The 18,708-nt window shown below is 56.9% G+C and overlaps 1 protein-coding gene across 1 annotated transcript; it reads left to right on the top strand.

Moving 5' to 3' along the window:
- Nucleotides 1-17,705, top strand: USP35 (ubiquitin specific peptidase 35). The gene is made up of 10 exons (XM_084895008.1): nucleotides 1-720; nucleotides 2,218-2,350; nucleotides 3,897-4,026; nucleotides 4,433-4,534; nucleotides 6,059-6,217; nucleotides 8,172-8,365; nucleotides 12,778-12,871; nucleotides 13,674-13,780; nucleotides 14,235-15,471; nucleotides 16,561-17,705. The coding sequence occupies exons 1-10, from the start codon at nucleotides 48-50 to the stop codon at nucleotides 16,726-16,728; spliced, it is 2,997 nt and encodes a 998-aa protein (XP_084751134.1). The 5' UTR covers nucleotides 1-47; the 3' UTR covers nucleotides 16,729-17,705.
- The last annotated feature ends 1,003 nt before the right edge of the window (nucleotides 17,706-18,708 follow it).

Below are 18,708 nucleotides of genomic sequence, written 5' to 3'. Positions count from 1 at the left end.
CCCGACAGAGTGTGACCTGCTCCCCGTCCCACCGCAGCGCGGCCGCCATGGACAAGATCCTGGAGGCCGTGGTGCTGTCCTCGTACCCGGCCAGCGTGAAGCAGGGGCTGGTGCGGCGCGTGCTGGAGGCGGCGCGGCGGCCCCTGGAGCGGGAGCAGTGCCTGGCGCTGCTGGCGCTGGGCGCGCGCCTCTACGTGGACGGCGCGGACGAGCTGGCGCGCCGCGCGGGCTGCCAGCTGTTGCACGTCGCCGGCCGCCACCACCCCGAGGCGTTCGCCGAGTTCTTCAGCGCCCGCCGCGTGCTGCGCCTGCTGCAGGGGGGCGCCGGCCCCCCGGGCCCCCGCGCGCTCGCCTGCGTGCAGCTCGGCCTGCAGCTGCTGCCCGCGGGGCCGGCGGCCGAGGAGGTGAGCGCGCTGCTGCGGCGCGAGGTGCTGCGCGCCGTGTGCGAGCGCCCCGGGCCCGCGGCCTGCGCGCAGGTTGCCCGGCTGCTGGCCCGACACCCGCACTGCCTGCCCGAGGGCCCGCACCGCCTGCTCTTCTGCCGGCAGCTGGTGCGCTGCCTCGGCGGCTTCCGCTGCCCGGCCGAGGGCGAGGAGGGCGCCGTGGAGTTCCTGGAGCAGGCCCAGCAGGTGAGCGGGCTCCTGGCGCAGCTGTGGCGCGCGCAGCCCGCCGCCGTCCTGCCCTGCCTCAAGGAGCTGTTCGCCGTCATCTCCGGCTCAGGTGGGTGTGCGCGGAGGCAGGGGTTGGGGCAGGAGGGAGCTCGTGTGTGCCAAGGTCCTGAGTGTGTGCCCGTTCGTGCACATGCTTCTGCTTGGGGTGCCTGGGTGCGGGGCGGTGTGTGTGTGCCACGAGCGGATGCACAGGTGGGAGAGCGAGGTTCCCGTGTTTAGTTAGCGGACCGATGCGGAGCACCTGCTGCGAGGCCTGTCCTGTTATGGGTGCTGGCACGGGGGGAGCAGACTGCCTGGTGTGAGAAAAGATGGAGCCCAGGTTAATCTGGCTAGGAGGAGGACCTAGGGTAAGGTGACCAGAAGTTCCGCTTTTGATAAGTTGTCCCACGTCCCGCGGCATTTTAAAAAAAAGTCCCGATTTTTGGAAAGAATCTTTTAAATCTTTTGGACTTTTAAAAAAATACATATTTTATTGATTTTTTTTTTTACAGAGAGGAAGAGAGAGAGATAGAGAGTTAGAAATATTGAAGAGGGAGAATCATGGATCAGCTGCCTCTTGCACACCCCTTACTGGGGATGTGCCCACAACCAAGGTACATGCCCTTGACTGGAATCCAACCCGGGACCTTTTAGTCCACAGGCCGACGCTCTATCCACTGAGCCAAACCGGTTTTGGCTCTTTTGGACTTTTTTTTTTTTTTTAAAAAAAACGCCTCGGGACCCGGGACAAATTGTTAAAAATCGGGACTGTCCCGCCAAAAGTGGGACGTGTGATCATCTTAATAGGGGCTGAGCGAGGCAATAGGAAGGAGGACGTGATGCCCTCTGGGCCAGGTGGGTTTCCTGGGAGGGGTGACTTTTGAGCCAGATCTGGGAGAGGTGGGCAGCACCGGGCAGCAGGAGCAAGGTGATCTGGCAGGCAGAGGGACGGTCTGGAGATGCAATAGAACCTGTAGGTGTCAACTCTGAAATGCAAAATCTTGGCCGTGCATTGAGAACTGGAACCTGGATGATGGTGTGAATGACTGGAATAAGACCTGTGCCTTCCCTAGCGATAGGGCTGTGTAGGGAAAGGGAAGGTCATCGCCGTGGCAGGAGGAAGACCAAGGCTGGGTGTGTGAGAATCTGGGTCCTTGTACAGCTGGACAGCAAACTTGGATAACGAAACATTCCTCTTACCTCTTGCCTGGCCTGTGTGGTTCCAGACGGAATGTCCTCCCTCTCTCCCCACGTCCGTTTATGCCTCCTACTTGCTCTCGCCAACTTCGGTGTGACCCCTTCTTAAAGGCCTGGCATGTACGCCTGCAAAGAAGGCCAGTGCTTTTCTGTGTGCCTGGCTCAGGGCTGGCCCAGAGCAGTGCCAGGGACGGTGTGAGGAGTGAGTTAAGAGTGAATCGGAGGCTGCGATGCTGAGGAGGCTAGGAGGCGGCTTGGATATCCTCTTTGCAGAGGCCCAGCCTAGGTCCTTGGCAGCACGAGAGCAGAGGGTGATGGGGAGGGGAGGGGCAAGCCCGCGCTGCTAAGCCCGCCCTGCCCCCCGTTCCAGAGGAGGAGCCACCGTCCTGTGCCCTGGCCAGCCTGGTCCAGCACCTCCCCTTGGAGCTCATGGAGGGCGTCGTCCGGAACCTCAGCAATGACGACAGTGTGACCGACTCTCAGATGCTGACTGCCGTCAGCAGGTGGGCTGAGGGCCCAGGGTTGGCCAGATCTCTCTCCCTCCCAGAAGCCCCTTCTCCTGGGTGGGGTTGCTGGGCTGGATTTAGTGCTTCAGGGCCCACACCCTCACGCTTATTCATCCATCCATCTTTTCTCGAGCTCTGCTTTGTGTCTGGCCCAGGGCTGGGTGTGGGAGACACAGAGGGCCCTGCCTCAGTGATGCTCCCAGGCTGGGTACCAGCTGGGAGGCCCTGGTCAGGTCAGTGAACTTTCTGAGCCTCAGTTTCCCCTTCTGTGATAGCAGATGTGGGTGATGGTCTAAGGAATTGTCAGGCTTCCATGGGGTCAGATGAGAAGGTGAAAGTACTTTTACGAAATGTTTTATGAGTTTGGCAAATATGATAAAGGGAGTTTGGGTGCTTTCCAGCTCACAGAGCTCTTGCACGTCCCTCACCTCATTTGAACATCTTCACACCTCGATCTAGTCACACCTGCTCGTCCAGTGGGCCCAGAAAATGCCGCCCGCCCTCCTGCCTGCAGGCCCTTGGCTCTGCAGATCCCGTTCACTGGCATGCGTCCCCCTGCCACTCTTTCCATGCTCGTGCACAGGTCCACTGTCTCCGCTGGGTCTCCCTGGTCTCCTTGTCTTTAGTGGCTAAAAAGGGTGAGTGGTAGAGGTAGGCTGCCCAAGTTCAAATCCTGGCTCTACCCCTTCTTGCCTGTGTGACTGGGGGCAAGTTGCTCAGTTTCTCTGTGCTCCGGCTTCCTCATCTATAAAACAAAGAATAACTGAACCCATCTTATAGGATTGTTTTGAGGATTACATGAGATAAAATCAGTTAATGCATATGAAGTGCCCCAAAACTGTCATTACCGTAGTTACAGTTACTTTGTTTCCACATTGCCCTACCTCTCTGTAGTACGTGCTACTGATTATAAAAATAGTAACGGTGGCATTTAACTGGGAGCCTGCTAGGTGGCAGCGCTATGCTCAGCGTGCACAGATATTGTGTTATGGGAGTCAGGTGGGTTGATACATGTGAGGCAGGTAGAGCAGTGCCTGATGCAGAGTGAATGCTACATAAGTGCTTGCTATTATCTCTTTTAATCCACCCCGCCCTGTTGTTGGTAGGCATTGCCCCCATTTCACAGAGGACGAAACTGAGGCTGAGAGAGTCAGTGACTTGATCCAGTTCACAGGCCATGGTTTGCTGGAGCTAGAGCTTCTGGCCCCGGGGCCAGTGCCCCTCCTTCCATCAGGCTCCAGGGTCCAGGCAGAGACAGCCCATTGTGAATTTGGGGTGCTGAGAGAGTCCAGGCTCCCAGCCCATCGTGTATTTGGGGTGCTGAGAGGACCAGGCTCCCCTCCAGCTGGGCTGGGAGCTCCAGTCTCTGCCAGCTGCCTGTCCTGGGCTTGTTTGCTTGTTCATCCCACATGGCCCAGGGCTGCCCTGTGTAGGGTGAGTGAGTCCTTGTGGGGCCTCAAGACATTATGGCAAGTTCCCGGGCCGCCACCACCCAGGCATGTGGGCCTCCCTGTCCCTGTGTCACCGTCACTCCCCTCGCCAGGATGATCGACTGGGTGTCCTGGCCCCTGGGCAAGAACATTGACAAGTGGATCATTGCACTGCTGAAGGGCCTGGCTGCTGTTAAGAAGTTCAGCCTCTTGATTGAGGTTTCACTCGCCAAAATTGAGAAGGTTGGTGGGCCCCTGCCCTGGCCCCTGCTCACGTCCCTCCCTGCCAGTGTCTTGGCAGGGGCCTTGCCGGTCTGAGAGGCAGAGCCTGGGGCTCCCACCCAAGCCCTCTGTGACCTGGGGCGATTCACTGCCCTCTCTGAGCCTCAGGTTCCCCATCCTTTCCTCTGACTGCTCACTCAAGCATGTACACGTTACTTTTGGTGTGTCTGTCCATCCATCCACCAGATAGCTAGCTATCTTGCTGCCCAGTTCACCGTCTGTCTGTCTGTCCACCCAGTGAGTGCCTTGCTCTGGCATGGGTCTGCTGCTGCAACTTTGGGGTCTCTGATACCCCTCAGGCCTGTGGCTGCACTTGGTCTGGGGTGTCCTAGGCCTGGGAGACTCCTGACAAGGGACTCTCTTCCAGGTTTTCTCCAAGCTTCTGTACCCCATTGTCCGGGGACCCGCCTTATCCGTCCTCAAGTACATGCTCCTGACCTTCCAGCACTCCCACGAGGCCTTCCACCTGGTAAGGGCCATCGCCACTGCGTCCTGCATCGGTCTGGCCAGAGGCCACACAACTGTCTCTGCCGGGGGTCAAGGGGTCAGCGCTGGAAGCCTCAGCCTTTGAAGCCCCGGATATCAGGACTGGAGGGGACTTGAGACCCCAGTTTACCGATAGGGAACTGAGACCGGAGGATTTTTATGGCCTCCCCATGAGCCTCTAGGTGAGGGACAAGCCTAGAATGGTCACAGCTGATGTTCCCTGGGTGACAGCTGTGTGCCAGTCCCAGTGCTAAGGCAGTGCATATGTGCGCTCCCTGACTCCTGGGTCAGCCCCAAGAAAGAGGTTCTGCCATTCTCTCTTCCTCCCTTCAGCTGCGGAAACTGAAGGTTACGGAGGTTCAGTCCCTTCCCAGACACAGCTAGGGAGCAGTGCAGGCCAGATCCTAGCCCAGCGGGGCTGACTCCTGACCCAGTGCCCTTTCTGTACCCTGTTGCCTGCCAGCACCCAGGTGGCCTGGCCTCCAGCCCAGGCCCTTTCTGCTGGCTTCCGGGCCCTTCCTTGGGAAGGACAGCCTGGGGCGGCCTCCCCCTGTGGACCCGCAGCCGGGGCCGCAGATTCGGATGGCCCCCATTTGCTGCAACGGGAGAAGCAGGATCTGGGCTGGGTGTGTGGGGTTGAGTCCCAGCTCTGCTCTTTGCCAGATGTGACCTCGGGTCAGGCACTCACCTCTCGCAGCCTGAACAGAGGTGACCCCAGGGTGGTGGGAGAGGGTTCGATGAGGTGACATTTGTTAAGAGCCTGCCACATTCTAGGGACTTGACAGATGTTGGTTTCTTTCCATCCCTTTCCTGGGCTCCCCTGCTCCCTGTTGGCGGCCTGACTCTGTCCATCTCTGGGACATTCTGGGGTGGCGCCTCCATGGGTTTGGAAGTTCACACTCTGTAGCACAGAGGGGAGAAGTGGGCTTGGGATTCAGACAGACCTGATCCAGACACCAGCTTCTTCCGTAACCCCCGCCGAGGTCCCCGGCGATTGTATAACCTCTCTGACTTCAACCAACTCATCTAGAAAGCGGGGGCAGTAATCACTGCCCATAAAATCACTGCGGGGGCAGTAATCACTGCCCATAAAATCACTGTGTGGCCAGTGTGTTTGGTGAAAGAATGCTGGTGTTGGTCCCGAGGTGGCCGCTCTGTCAGGCTGTCCGCCCCTGTCCACACGGCAGCCCAGCACGACTCCCGGTGGGCAGGGAAGCCATGGTCACTCAGGCCTTCAGGCAGGTCAGTTGGCTGAGGCTTAACAGCCAGGGCTTGGGCTCAGGCTTCCCCTCAACTGTGAGGAGGGGATTATCGATCCCATTTTATGGCTGAAGAGACAGAGGCAAGGTATCCACCGATCTTGTAAGGGGGGTTCACCTGCGTGCAGAGCTCAGAGCCCCATGTGTGGTGAGGGGACAGCGGTCAGGTGGGTGTGATCAGCAGTGAGCAGCATCCTGTCTCAGGTGGGTAAGCTGGTGCTGAGCCTGACCCCCCTCTGCTCTCACAGCTCCTGCCTCACATCCCCCCCGTGGTGGCCTCTCTGCTCAAGGAGGACTCCAACTCGGGGGCCAGCTGCCTGGAGCAGCTGGCAGAGCTGGTCCACTGCATGGTGTTCCGGTTCCCGGGCTTCCCGGACCTATATGAGCCTGTCATGGAGGCCATCAAGGTGAGTGACAACCCCCACTGTTCCCGCACTCCGCTCTGACAGGAGTGTCCCTTTGTGCCTTGCTCAGGGACATACTGCAGGTTGTGACCGCCCCCACCAATTGGTTCCTGGCTGTCTCCTGTGCCCTCCCCTGCTGGCCTGATCTTTCCCCCAGTGGCCCTCCCCTGCCAGCCTGATCTAAGCAGCTTATGAAAACCTCTGAGGGTCAGCCAGGAGCAGGGAGAAGCCAGACGGTGTTCCCTAGGTAACAGCTGTGTGCCAGTCACAGTGCTGAAGGCAGTACATACGTGCACTCACTTATGTGGCAACCCAGCACTGACTGCAGGACTGACTTTTGGTTGTTACTGGTGGTTAGGACCCAGGGTTTTTATATATTAGGGTTTGTTTTGACATAAACATGGGTTTTACTTGAATATTAGAGCATGTAGCTCCAGGAAGATGTGCTACTTTTATATGATGATGGTTTTGAATAGCCCCTGGTACAAGCCAGTTGGTACCAACCAAACCTGCAGGATATTATTGTTTATAAGATTCTTTCACATGTGTTCTATGAGCACACCCTTCTTTCTATCTGGGCTCCTTTATAAATACATTCTGGAAAGTTCTCTGGCACAGACAGTTGTATCAGGTCATGGCAGTTTCTCCGGGAGATGTGGTCCTTGCTAAGGGAGCTGTCATATGTAAATTTCTAGGAACATTAGGAGCTTGAGAGTTACCAGTATTTGGAAGTTCTTGTTTTATTTTCCTCAGAGGACAAAGTTACCATCTTTGGGGAAATGGCATTGGATTTTTTTTTTTTTAAATGTGTGGCTGTTTTTGCATTGTGTGTGCATGTGAGAGCATGCACGGGGTTCTGACTACCTGCTTTTTTGCTCCTATTTATTTGTGCTGTGTGTGGAGTGGGGATTGGGAAGGGGATAGATAATAGGAAGAAAAAAGAATGGACTAAGGGAGACCAAACTGGGCCCATGTCTTCTTATCTCACCTCTAGCAGCTCCTACTTTTTAAAAAATCATCTGTGAGAGGTGACTGACTAATCTGATAAATGACCCGCTAAGTGATCCTGACAGATGACTGAGCAGGAATAGGGAGCCAGTGCTTGAGCCCAGCCTGCTGCCGCGGCCGCAGGACGCACGCTCCAGAGCCACGTGCTCTCGGTGCTGAGCTGGTGTGGAGCTCTGGGGCCCCGGATCTAGGGACTGTGCTCAGGGACTGGAAATAAGAGCAGGGCTAGAGGAACTATAATGAATGTTGCTTCTATCTCCTCAGTAACTCTACATTCTGCTTAGGTGTGTTTTTCTTTAAAACATATCATTATTAGGACCAGTGCTTGGTAGCGTTCTTTAGATGCAGCTGCTTAATATGAACAAGGGTAATGAGTGGGAAAGCTTGCCAATATCTTGCCTGTGACCAAGGACCCATCTCAGACCCCCGGGATCCTCCCGCCATCCTGACTGTAGGATCGAGGTCCGGGGGAGTGACTTAATCCAGAAAAGAGGACTCTGCAAACCTAAAAGTGGACGGTGAGGCAGGCGCATCACTGTGTGTGAGCACTGGGAGAGTCTAGAGCGCCAGACGCACACCAGGTCGGAGTAACCTCACTTTGAAAGCAGGAGGCTGTTCATACATCTCTCTAGAGTCTAGACTAGGGGTGTCGAACTCAATCAGAGAAGGGGCCAAAATCTAAAATCCAGCCTAAATCGCGGGCTGAATGGTTTACTGAACAGTCATAAACTGACAATGTCATAAACTGACAGTGGAGTGCAGTGATGACAGCGCGGTGCGGGCCACATTGCAAGGCCTGGCGGGCTGGATTTGGCCCGAGGGCCTTGTGTTTGACACATGTGGTCTAGACCATACTGTGTGTGGGGCCGTATGTTGGGGAGGGGGTGGGGGAGGCTGTGGCCCAAGGCTTCCCAAAGGAGCCTTCTCCTGCCGCCTGTTCCCTCCTCAGGACCTCCATGTTCCCAACGAGGACCGCATCAAGCAGCTGCTGGGGCAGGACGCCTGGACCTCGCAGAAGAGCGAGCTGGCTGGCTTCTACCCTCGGCTCATGGCCAAGTCAGACACAGGCAAGACTGGCTTAATCAACCTGGGCAACACCTGCTACGTGAACAGCATCCTTCAGGCCTTGTTCATGGCTTCTGAGTAGGTGCTGCTTTTGAATTCTCTCTGTTCCTGCTTCTCTCATTTGTTCTCCTGGGCGTGTGAGGAGGAGGATGAGGATAAGGATGGGGGTTGGAGGAGGTGAGTCCTGTTTTTCATTTTTGTCATAATTGGTTGAGGACTGTGCATACATGGAGGACAGGTGAGGGGCCCAGAGGTCTCCAGGCCACTGCCAAAGCCTTAGGTGGAGACTAGGTGGGAACTGGAGGTGGGGCTCCAGGGATGGGGCTGCAGTGAGGAGGAGTTCTGCTCTGGGTTGGGCACCACTGACTTTCCTCCTAGGTTCCATGGGTAGATTGTGTCTTCCAGAGTAGAGCTCCCCCTACCCTGGTACCTTTTATTATACAAAATCTTTATTACCAGTTGCTACCTACAGAAATAGATCTTTGTCCCCCCTCCAATTTCCTTTTTTGTTGTGTGTGTTAAAATGCACATAACAAAATTTATCATCGTAGACTATTTTAAAAAATATATATTTTATTGATTTTTTTACAGAGAGGAAGGGAGAGAGATAGAGAGCTAGAAACGTTGATGAGAAAGAAACATTGACCAGCTGCCTCTTGCACACCCCGTACAGGGGATGTGCCTGCAACCAAGGTACATGTCCTTGACTGGAATCGAACCCAGGACCTTTCAGTCCACAGACCGACGCTCTACCACTGAGCCAAACCGGTTTCGGCCATCGTAGACTTTTTAAAATTCAGTGGTATAAAGGCATTCACATTGTTGTGCAACCGTTACCACCATTCATCCCCATAACTGTTCATTTTGTAAATCTGAAACTCCATACCTATTAAACAATAACTTTCCCTATTTTCATTTTCCCTTCCCCTGCCACTGATTTTTGTCTCTATTCTAAGTATCTTATAAAAGTGGAATCATACAGTATTTGTCTTTTTGTGATTGGGTTATTTCGCTTAGCAGATGTCTTCAAGGTACTTCCATATTGCAACATATTGCAGAATTTCTTTCCTTTTAAAGTGTGATTAATATTCTATTCTATGTATAAACTACATTTCGATAATCTGATCATGGGTCAATGCACATTAGAGTTGCTTCCATGGCTTAACTGTTGTGCATATGATGCTATGAACCTGGTTATACAAATATTTATTTGAGACCCTGATTTTGATTCATTTGATTATATACCCAGAAGTGGAATTGCTGGGTCATAAAGTAAGCATATTAGCTTTTTGAGGAACCACTATACTGTTTTCCACTGTGGCCACACCATTTTACCTTCCCACCAGCAGTGCACAGGGCTCCAGTTTCTCCACCACATCCTTGCCATCACTTATTTTCTGTTTTTTTTATTTTTTTTATTTTTTATAATAGCCATCATATGGTGAGGTGGTATCATCATAGTTTTGATTTGCATTTCCCTAATGATTAATTCTGTTGAACATCTTTTCATTTATTTACAGGCCATTTGTATATTTTCTTTAGAGAAATGTCTATTCAAATCCATTGCCCATTTTTGAGTTGGGTTTATTTTTTTTGGTTGAGTTTTGGAGTTCTTTGTATATTCTGGATATGTTGCCTTTTTATTCTGTGGAGAGTGTTTTTCTTTTTGCTCTTGAAAGAAGTTGCTCTTACTTATCATTGTTTATTAAGATGCTAGAGGCCCGGTGCATGGCATTCCTACACTGGGGAGGGGGGTCCCCTCAGGTTGGCCTGCGCCCTCTCGCAGTCCGGGACCCCCTTTGGGATGTCTGCCTGCCACTTGCAGTCCAGGGCTCTCACAGTCTGGGGTCCCTACTCCTTACTGCCCGCCTGCAGAGAGGCTCCTGTCACTGCCATTGTGCTCACTAGCCATGAGCCCAGCTTCTGGCTGAGCAGCACTCCCCCTGTGGGAGCAAACTGACCACCAGGGGGCAGGCCCTGCATTGAGCATCTGTCCCTTGGTGGTCAATGCACGTCATAGCAACCAGTCATTTTGCCATTTGGTCAATTTGCATATTAGCCTTTTATTATATAGGATAATTGATATTAATATATTTCAGATGTACAACATGATTGGATATGTATATTTTACTAAATGATCATCAACGCAGGAGCTGCCCCCTGGTGGTCAGTGCGTTTCCCCAGGGGAAGCTGTGCTCAGCCACAGGCCACCACCCCCGCCCCTCCCCCCCCATGCCAGCCACTGAGTGGACAAATTTTGTGCTCTGGGCCTCTAGTCTGCTAATAATGACACTTTTACTTCTTCCTTTCCAATTTAGATGCTTTTATTTCTCTTCCTTGTCTGATTAGTATGACAAGGACTTAAAAGTGGTGAAAGTAGATATCATTTTCTTGTTCCTGATCTTAAAATGAGCAGGCCCTTTAAAAAGTTGCCTGGGATCCAGTCACCCTATCCCTGCTGGTTTTCACAGCCAGAAGTTATGGGGACTTCTCTTCCTGGCACTGGACCCCGGGGCTGGAGTCCCGGTGTGGTTCTAGAACCCCTTGCTCCTCAGGGGGCCCTACACAGCTGGGAGATCTCCCCTGTTCTTAACCCCCACAGGTGGGTGTGGGACCAGCCCATTCTGCATCTCCACCCCTTCCGTCTGTCTGTCTCTACGTAGCTGCTGCTTTATGTCCTTAGTTGTAGGAGTTTGTTAGCTAGATTTTGGGTGGTTCTCAAATAGAATGTTTAATTTTTGAGAAACTGCTGAGCTGACATTCAGAGGGGCTGCAGCATCTTGCATTCCCAGGGGCAGAGAATGGGTGGCTGCTGCCCCGCCTCCCTCCCAGCGCTGGCTGTCAGTGTTCTGGGTTTTGGGCACTCTGATAGGTGTGTCTTGTCCCGTTTGCCTTTCCCTGGTGACATATGATGGTGGAGTAACATGTATCTATTATACTTGCCATCTGTATATCTGCTCTGGTCAGATGTCTGTGAAGATGGTTAGCCCATTTTTAAAAATCAATTTTGTTTTTTCTTCTTACTGTTGAATGTTAGGAGCTCTTTGTATATTTTGGATAACAGTCCTTTATCAGATGTGTCTTTTGCAAGTGTATTCTCCCAGTCTCTGGCTAATCTTCTGATTCTCTCGATACTGCCTTTTATGGAGCAGAAGTTTTAAATTTGAATGAAATCCAGCTTAGCAAGTATTTCTGTTATGTATCATGTCTATTGTATCTAAAAAGGCATTGGCATACCCAAAGTCATCTAGGTTTTCATCAAGGATTTTGGCAATTTTGTTTTATATTTAGCTCTGTGATCCATTCAGAATTTGTTTCTGTGACGGGTGTAAGGTGTTTGTGTCTAGATTCGTTCTTTTGCATGTGCAGGTCCAGGTGCTCCAGTTCCATTTGTTGACAAGACTGACTTTGCTCCATTCTGGTGCCTTTGCTCCTTCGTCAGTGATCAGCGAGTCTGTTTCTGGGCTCTCCCTTCTGTTCCGTTGATTTATTAAAATATTCTTTTGCCAACGCCACACCTGGACCTCGTTAGTAAAACTCACAGTGTGCTAGTAAGTCAGCTGTGCTTCGGGCTCTCTGGTATGACCTCCAGCCGGTTTGTTCTGAATGTTGGGTCCAGTAGGAGGAGGTTGGATCTCTAGGACTTGCTAACAGTTTGCTGCTGTGGTCTCCAACTGCCTGCCCAACTAGTTTTATTATTATTTTTTAAATTCCCAGCCTCTGCAGACCATTACTTTTGCAAAATACAAAAAAATGGCTTATCAGAAAAATGGTCCTTATGGTCACAGCAAAGTAAGTCACAGGTTTCTGAGCGCTCAGCTTCCGAACTGACCTGTGGCAGGTGCTGAGCGGAGCCCACTTCGGCTGCTCTGCTCTCACGGTGGGCTCGGACGGGAGGGATGCCTGGTCTGTCTGCCCTGAGCTGCTTGTGAGGACGGGAGCGAGGCTGAGGCTGGGCCGGAGCCTCCCGCGGGTCTAGGGAGTAGGGTTGTTAGGAGGCTCTCCTTCCCGGCCCCCATAGGATCAGACCTGGAGCCTGTGTGCCCTTGCAGAGTCCTCTTCTCCCAGCATGCTCCTCACGCTGCCCCTGCCCCCTCACTCAACGGCAGGAGTGGTCTGAGGGGCAGTGGCTGAGTGGACTTGTGAGCTGAGACTGGAGCAAGGTCTGCTGCTCTCAGTGGTGTGAACACCATTTCCCAGGCAAACAGGACAGGGTGTGAGCGGCTGGCATGGGCCCTGGAGCATGCCGCAGAGCCTGGGACATAGGCTGGAGGACATTTGAATCTGGGCATCATGGGCTTTCAGAAGGGACATCAGGGGTCACCCGAGTTGTTCACCTGCTCCTCCTCCCCTGCCCCTGGCCCAGACTTGGGCTGCAAGTGTCTCTTCTGCCTTTAAACGGAGTGGGGGGGAGACGGGAGGGGGGGGGCGAGGCGGGGGGGGGTCTGGGTCCCCTGGGGGCTTACCCGGTGCCCCGCTTTGTTTGGAAGCTTCAGACACTGTGTGCTCCGCTTGACTGAGAACAACTCCCAGCCCTTGATGACCAAGCTGCAGTGGCTCTTCGCCTTCCTGGAGCACAGCCAGGTGAGGGCAGGGGGCTGGGCGTGGTGGAGAGGAGGCTGCGTCTGGCATGAGCCCCCACTTCCCGGTGGAGGAGCCCCGGTCCGGCTGGCCTGTGTTCACGGCCAAAGCCCCCGATGCTGATTCAGCGCCCTCACCTGGCAGGAGCGGAGGTGCCTCCTTCAGGCCTGCTCTGTGCTGGCTGCCCATTCTGTCTGCGATTCCGCCCGATGCTCAGGGGCTGTTTGTCCATCTGCTGCCCTGTTTGAACACTCACATTGCCAGGGACCCTGAGGACCCTATTTATTTTGTCCACTGGCTCTTGTTCTCATGGACCAGGCGTTAGGCAAGGCCTAGGGGGTGGGGGGGGGGGTAGGGAGATGAGCAAGCAACAGTCCCTCCCTCTGGGAGCTCATGGTGGGGCTGGGGGAGGGGTGGGGGTGGGCCGGGGATTTGCACCTGCAGAGAGCAGGGGCGGTGCTTGAACGGAGGGCTCATGGAGCAGGTGCCCCTGAGCCTGGGACTCCAGCTGAGCTGAGGCAGGTGTGTGGGGCAGGAGAAATGGCAGAGAAAAGGGGCCTGAGAGGAAGCCTGAGGAGTCCCAGGGAAGAGCAGGTGCCTTGAGGATTGCTCACATCTGTGCAGCTGACGCCCCGCTCCAGGCTGTGTGCACTTAGTGGGAGGGAAAGGGTCGGGGATGGACTAGGAGGGGCGGCCTTCAGTGAGGAGCCTGGGAAGTGGGGGAACAGAGCCCCCAGCATGCTGTGGAGCAGGTTGGAGAGCAGCCTGCTGCTCCTGACCCTGCCTTTCCCTGCCTGGGTCCTAGCGGCCTGCCATTTCCCCGGAGAACTTCCTCTCTGCATCCTGGACACCCTGGTTCAGCCCCGGCGCCCAGCAGGACTGCTCCGAGTACCTGAAGTACCTGCTGGATCGGTAAGGGGGGCTAGGCCTGGGGGAGCCCGCCCCTCCAGGCTGCATTGCACTTTGGAAGGATCCAAGAAGTAGTATGCTTGAGGCCTGGGGCTGTGTGAGGGGAGCTTGGGAGACGCTGACCTGAACCGTGACCTGGGAGTGTTGTGCATGTATATCTCCGTGCCGTGCTCACCTGAGTGTGCACATGTGTGTTTGTCATAGGTCTTGGTGTGTGTGTGTGTGCACACACACATGTAGCAGGTGTGTGTGCCTGTATGCAGTAAATATATAGCGTGTGTGGCTGGCTTGTGAGTGCATGGATGCCATTTGGCACATGTCTGTATATTCCTTGTGCCGACTCCTGCCTGTGGGTATGTCTGAATGTGTGGCCAGCTGAGTAGAGTGGACGGCATGAATGGGGCCAGGGCAGTGGAAATGGACCGGGTGTGTATGGCGGCTCTGCTCCCTGCTCCAGGCTGCACGAGGAAGAGAAGACGGGGACCAGGATCTGCCAGAAGCTCAAGCAATCCAGCTCGCTGTCCCCGCCGGAGGAGGCCCCTGGCCCAAGCGCCACCTCGGTGGAGAGGATGTTCGGGGGCAAGATCGTGACCCGGATATGCTGTCTCCGCTGCCTCAACGTCTCCTCCAGGGAGGAGGCCTTCACCGACCTCTCTCTGGCCTTTCCCCCACCCGAGCGCTGTCACCGCCACCGCCTGGCCTCAGCGGTGCTGCCTGCGGAGGGCGTGGGAGTCCCCGAGTCTCCGCCACCGCCCCCAGCCCAGGTCCAAGGCCGGGCGGGTCCTCAGAGGCAGAGGAAACACTGCATCACAGCGGCCGTCCCCCCAAACATCCTGGACATGGGAGGCCTGGGCTCCCAGAAACCTGGGGAGCAGAGCCAGGAGGAGAAAGTGGAGAAAGAAGAGGAAGCAGAGCAGGAGAAAGGAACAGAGGAAGAAGAAGGAAGGACTAAAGAGAAGGAGGAGGAGGAGGAGGAGGAGGAGAAAGAGGTAGGAGAGGAGAAGGTGGAGAAGCAGGAGAAGGACGGCTCCAGCCCGGGCCCAGGGACCCACAGGGCCGCCCCCGCCAGGGAGGCCTCCCGCTCCGTCCTGGACCTGGTCAACTACTTCCTGTCCCCGGAGAGGCTGCGGGAGGAGAACCGCTACTACTGCGAGCCCTGCGCCTCGCTGCAGGAGGCGGAGAAGGTGGTGGAGCTGAGCCAGGGCCCGCGCTACCTCATCCTGACGCTGCTGCGCTTCTCCTTCGACCCGCGCACCCTGCGGCGCCGCAAGATCCTGGAGGACGTGGCCCTGCCCCTGCTGCTGCGCCTGCCGCTGGCCGGGGGCCGGGCCCGGGCCTACGACCTGTGCAGCGTGGTGGTGCACTCCGGGGTGTCCTCCGAGAGCGGCCACTACTACTGCTACGCCCGCGAGGGCGCCCGGCCGGCCGCGCCCCCGGGAGCCGACGGGCCCGAGCCCGAGCACCAGTGGTATCTGTTCAACGACACCCGCGTGTCCTTCTCCTCCTTCGAGTCTGTCAGCAACGTCACCTCCTTCTTCCCCAAGGACACGGCCTACGTGCTCTTTTACCGGCAGCGGCCGCGGCCCGGGGAGGGCCCCGAGGCGGAGCCCGGCTCCCCCCGAGCCCGGACGGAGCCCGCCCTCCACAAGGACCTGATGGAAGCCATTTCCAGGGACAACATCCTGTTCCTGCAGGTGAGCGGGGCCCCGCCCCGGCTCTGAGCTCCTGGGGGAGGGCTTCCCACCACCCCGGGCCCAGGGTTACTGCTCCTCTGAGCCTCTCCCTTCCTCCATGTGTCCTCCATCCACCCCTTAGTGCTGGGACAGACAGGGGACCAGACACATACCACCCCTCACTTCGGGGGGACAGACCCTGAGCACCGCCAGGCATCTGTTCAGGTTTGGAAGTGCCGATGGAGCAGCGTGGGCTCCGTGCCTCTGGGCACCCGGGGCCTCCCTACCCAGCCAGCCGCCTGTCTACTCTTTGATGTCAAGGCCGGTGTCAAAACACTGGGCAACAGAACACCAGGGCTCTGACCATGAGGGGGGTGGCCGCCTGGGGCCCCCGGACAGCGGCTCCTGGAGTCTGAGTGTCTGTGGGGGCGGGGGCACCCGGGTGGGATCGGAGCCGTGTGTACATTTCCACCAGGCTGCCCCGCGAGGCCGGCTCGCTCAGCCGGAGGCGGAGCTCAGACACAGGAGAGCCCGTGCCCAGCGCCTGAGGCAGTGAGCTGGGCAGTGGTGCCAGGAAGCCCTCGGAGGGGTCCCTGTGTGTGTGACGTGACCCCTGAGGTCCCCGGGCCTCCTGCCTCCTGGTGCCGCCTTAGGCCCTCAGCAGCCGTCAGGCTAGTCAATCTGAACGAGTTCCTTTCCTCCAAGGGCTGGGTTTTGCTGGGAGCAGGAAGGAGTCGGAAGCCTGGGTATAGCCAGGGGTCCTCAAACTTTTTAAAGTGGGGGCCAGATCACGGTCCCTCAGAGAGCTGGAGGGCCGGACTATATGAACTACTAATTCCTACTGTAACACCTCGGCTGCGCTCACTGCCCAAAAAACCTGGCGGGCCGGATCAGACTCCTCTGCGGGCCGCATGTGGCCCGCGGGCCGTAGTTTGAAGACCCCTGTATAGACGGAAGGATGGGTCCCTCCTCCTGGCTGCCCACGGAGCTGGCCGCCTCCAGGGCGGAAGCCTGGCTCCTCTGTGCCTGGGGGGACGTGGGCAGGGAGTGGGGGAGGACTGACTTCTGAGCCTGAATTTTAAGCTTCCTCCCCGCTCTCCTCTGTTCCAGGAGCAGGAGAAGGAGGCCCGGAGCAGGGCGGCCTACATCTCCGCGCTCCCCGGCTCCCCGTGCTGGGGGCGGGGCTTTGACGAAGACAAGGATGAGGACGAAGGCCCCCCCGGGGGCTGCAGCCCTGCAGGTGGCAGCGGCGGTGACTTCCACAGACTGGTCTTCTAACGGGAGCCGCCCCTGTTCCTGCGTGTGGGGGCGCTAGCCTCAGGGGAGGCCTGGACGCCTTTCTTGTGGGGGGCCCCGGGCCGAGGGCCTCTGTCAGGAGGGCCTGAGGGGAGCTGTGGAGGCGGGTCCAGTCCTGAAGGCAGGCCTTCTGAGGGCCAGGAAGGTGGAGAGGGAGCTGCTGGGACACGGGTCCTCAGCCCGAGGGACACGGGGAGTGAGATGGAGAGGAGACCCAAGCCCCTTAGACTGGGCCTCGGGCCCCGGCACTGGGCTCGACCCCGTTAGGATTTTACCGAGTGTCCTGGCCCACGTAAGCACCGTAGACGGACACTCTGGCCTTGTCCCCTGCACACCCCTGACAGGGCCGACCCTCACAGCGCCAGTGTTTGCCTTCAAGTAGCCTTGACCTTCTGGCTCTCTGTAGTCGGGCCTGCTGTTGGACAGTATAGAGAGCAGTGCGGGAGCCAGGCCCTGGCTCCGAGCGGGGCTGTGTGCCACCTCAGACTGCCCGGCTCTCCAAGGCTCACTGGGAACGTGTGGGTGCAGGCGCGGTCTGGCTCCCCGGAGCGAGGGGAGGCGGGCAGCAGCCTGGCTAAGGGCCAGAGACTGCCCGCCCCTGACCACGCAGCCATGTCGCCTGAGGACAGCCCCTACAGTGGAAGCCCCCCCCCCCCCAGCCTGCCTCAGTGCCTGAGATGCCGCTGCGGGCATCCCCTCTGTTTCTCATGGAGCCACTGTGTGCAGGAAAGCTGGCTGGCCCAGCTCCCGATAGAGCCCCGGCCTGGGGGCTGGCGGGAGGGACTGGCGGGGAGGGGATTCCTCATGTGCCCTGACACGCTGTACCCCTTCTCCACGGAGAGCAGAGACCCAGGGTCTCAATCAGGAATAAAGTAGGTTCTCTGAAGCCTTTGAAGATGTCGTCCTTCCCAGCCCGTGGCTGTGATGTGCGCGTGTCTGGGCAGAAAGGAGGGTCCCCTGCTCGCTGGCTTGTCGAGCATCCCACGCGGAGTGGAAGCACCTGCAGGGAAGTGCTCCGGGAACAGGTGAGGCCGGGAGGCAGAGGCGGGCGCTGCGGAGGGAAGGGAGAGCGCCCCGTATCCTGAGGAGCGGGGAGCCCTGAGCCTTTGGAGGGGCGCTGGGGGCACAGGCCAGGGGCTGCCTGACGCGGGGCTGACAGGGGCCTCGGGTGGGGCTGCAGCCCAGTATCGGGGGATTTTCCGACCCCAGGAACCCTGGCCTGTCCATCAGTAGCTTGTGTTGATACCACGTTCCTTCTCCCTTCCCTCCGAGAACCGAGGGGCGGTAGTCTCCCCAGGCTGGACGTGGGCCCCGGCCAGGAAGACAGCTGGGAAGCAGGCCTTCCCAGGGTGCCATGCCACCCGGGGAGGTTGGGGGGGCACACAGAGCCCTCACGGGGAGGCCCTTCGGGAGAACAAACAAGTGGGAACTGGCCAGGGCTGGGCTTCACGGGCCTCGTGATTGTGCTGTAAGTGGAGGAGTTGAGTTTGGGCCCAAGTGTCACAGACCCTCAAATGTCAGCCAGACCCTCAAATGTCAGCCGCAGGGCCCAGCAAAAGTGGGCGGGAGTCTGCTGGCGCCAAGTCACACACATTCGTTTTTCAGCCCCCGGGCAGGGTGCCTTCTAAGAAAGATGAGTTGGCAGAGGTTACCGCAGTTCCCATTTTACACGCCAGGAGGACGGATTCCGAGGTAAGGAGGGTTCATTCTCATTGTTTCTCGCCAAGTAACAGTCACTTTCTGTTAAAATGGAAGTGGAGCCGACCGGCTCTTCTCATGGAGCATGCATTCACGCTGACACACAACACGCAGGCACCAGCGCCCGGCCCCCCCGACAGGCACCACGGCCGCCCACGCTGGCTGCTTCTATCGGACTTTATTGTTGTCCTGCTCCAACACCACAGTAAAAAGCGACCTGCGCGTGTCAGGCCTGTACCATGTGTCACCACAGCAAAAAAACGA

This window comes from Pipistrellus hanaki (assembly GCF_964339955.1).
Source record: "Pipistrellus hanaki genome assembly, chromosome: 9".
NCBI classification, from domain to species: domain Eukaryota; kingdom Metazoa; phylum Chordata; class Mammalia; order Chiroptera; family Vespertilionidae; genus Pipistrellus; species Pipistrellus hanaki.
This window is presented reverse-complemented; position numbering and strand designations above follow the sequence as displayed.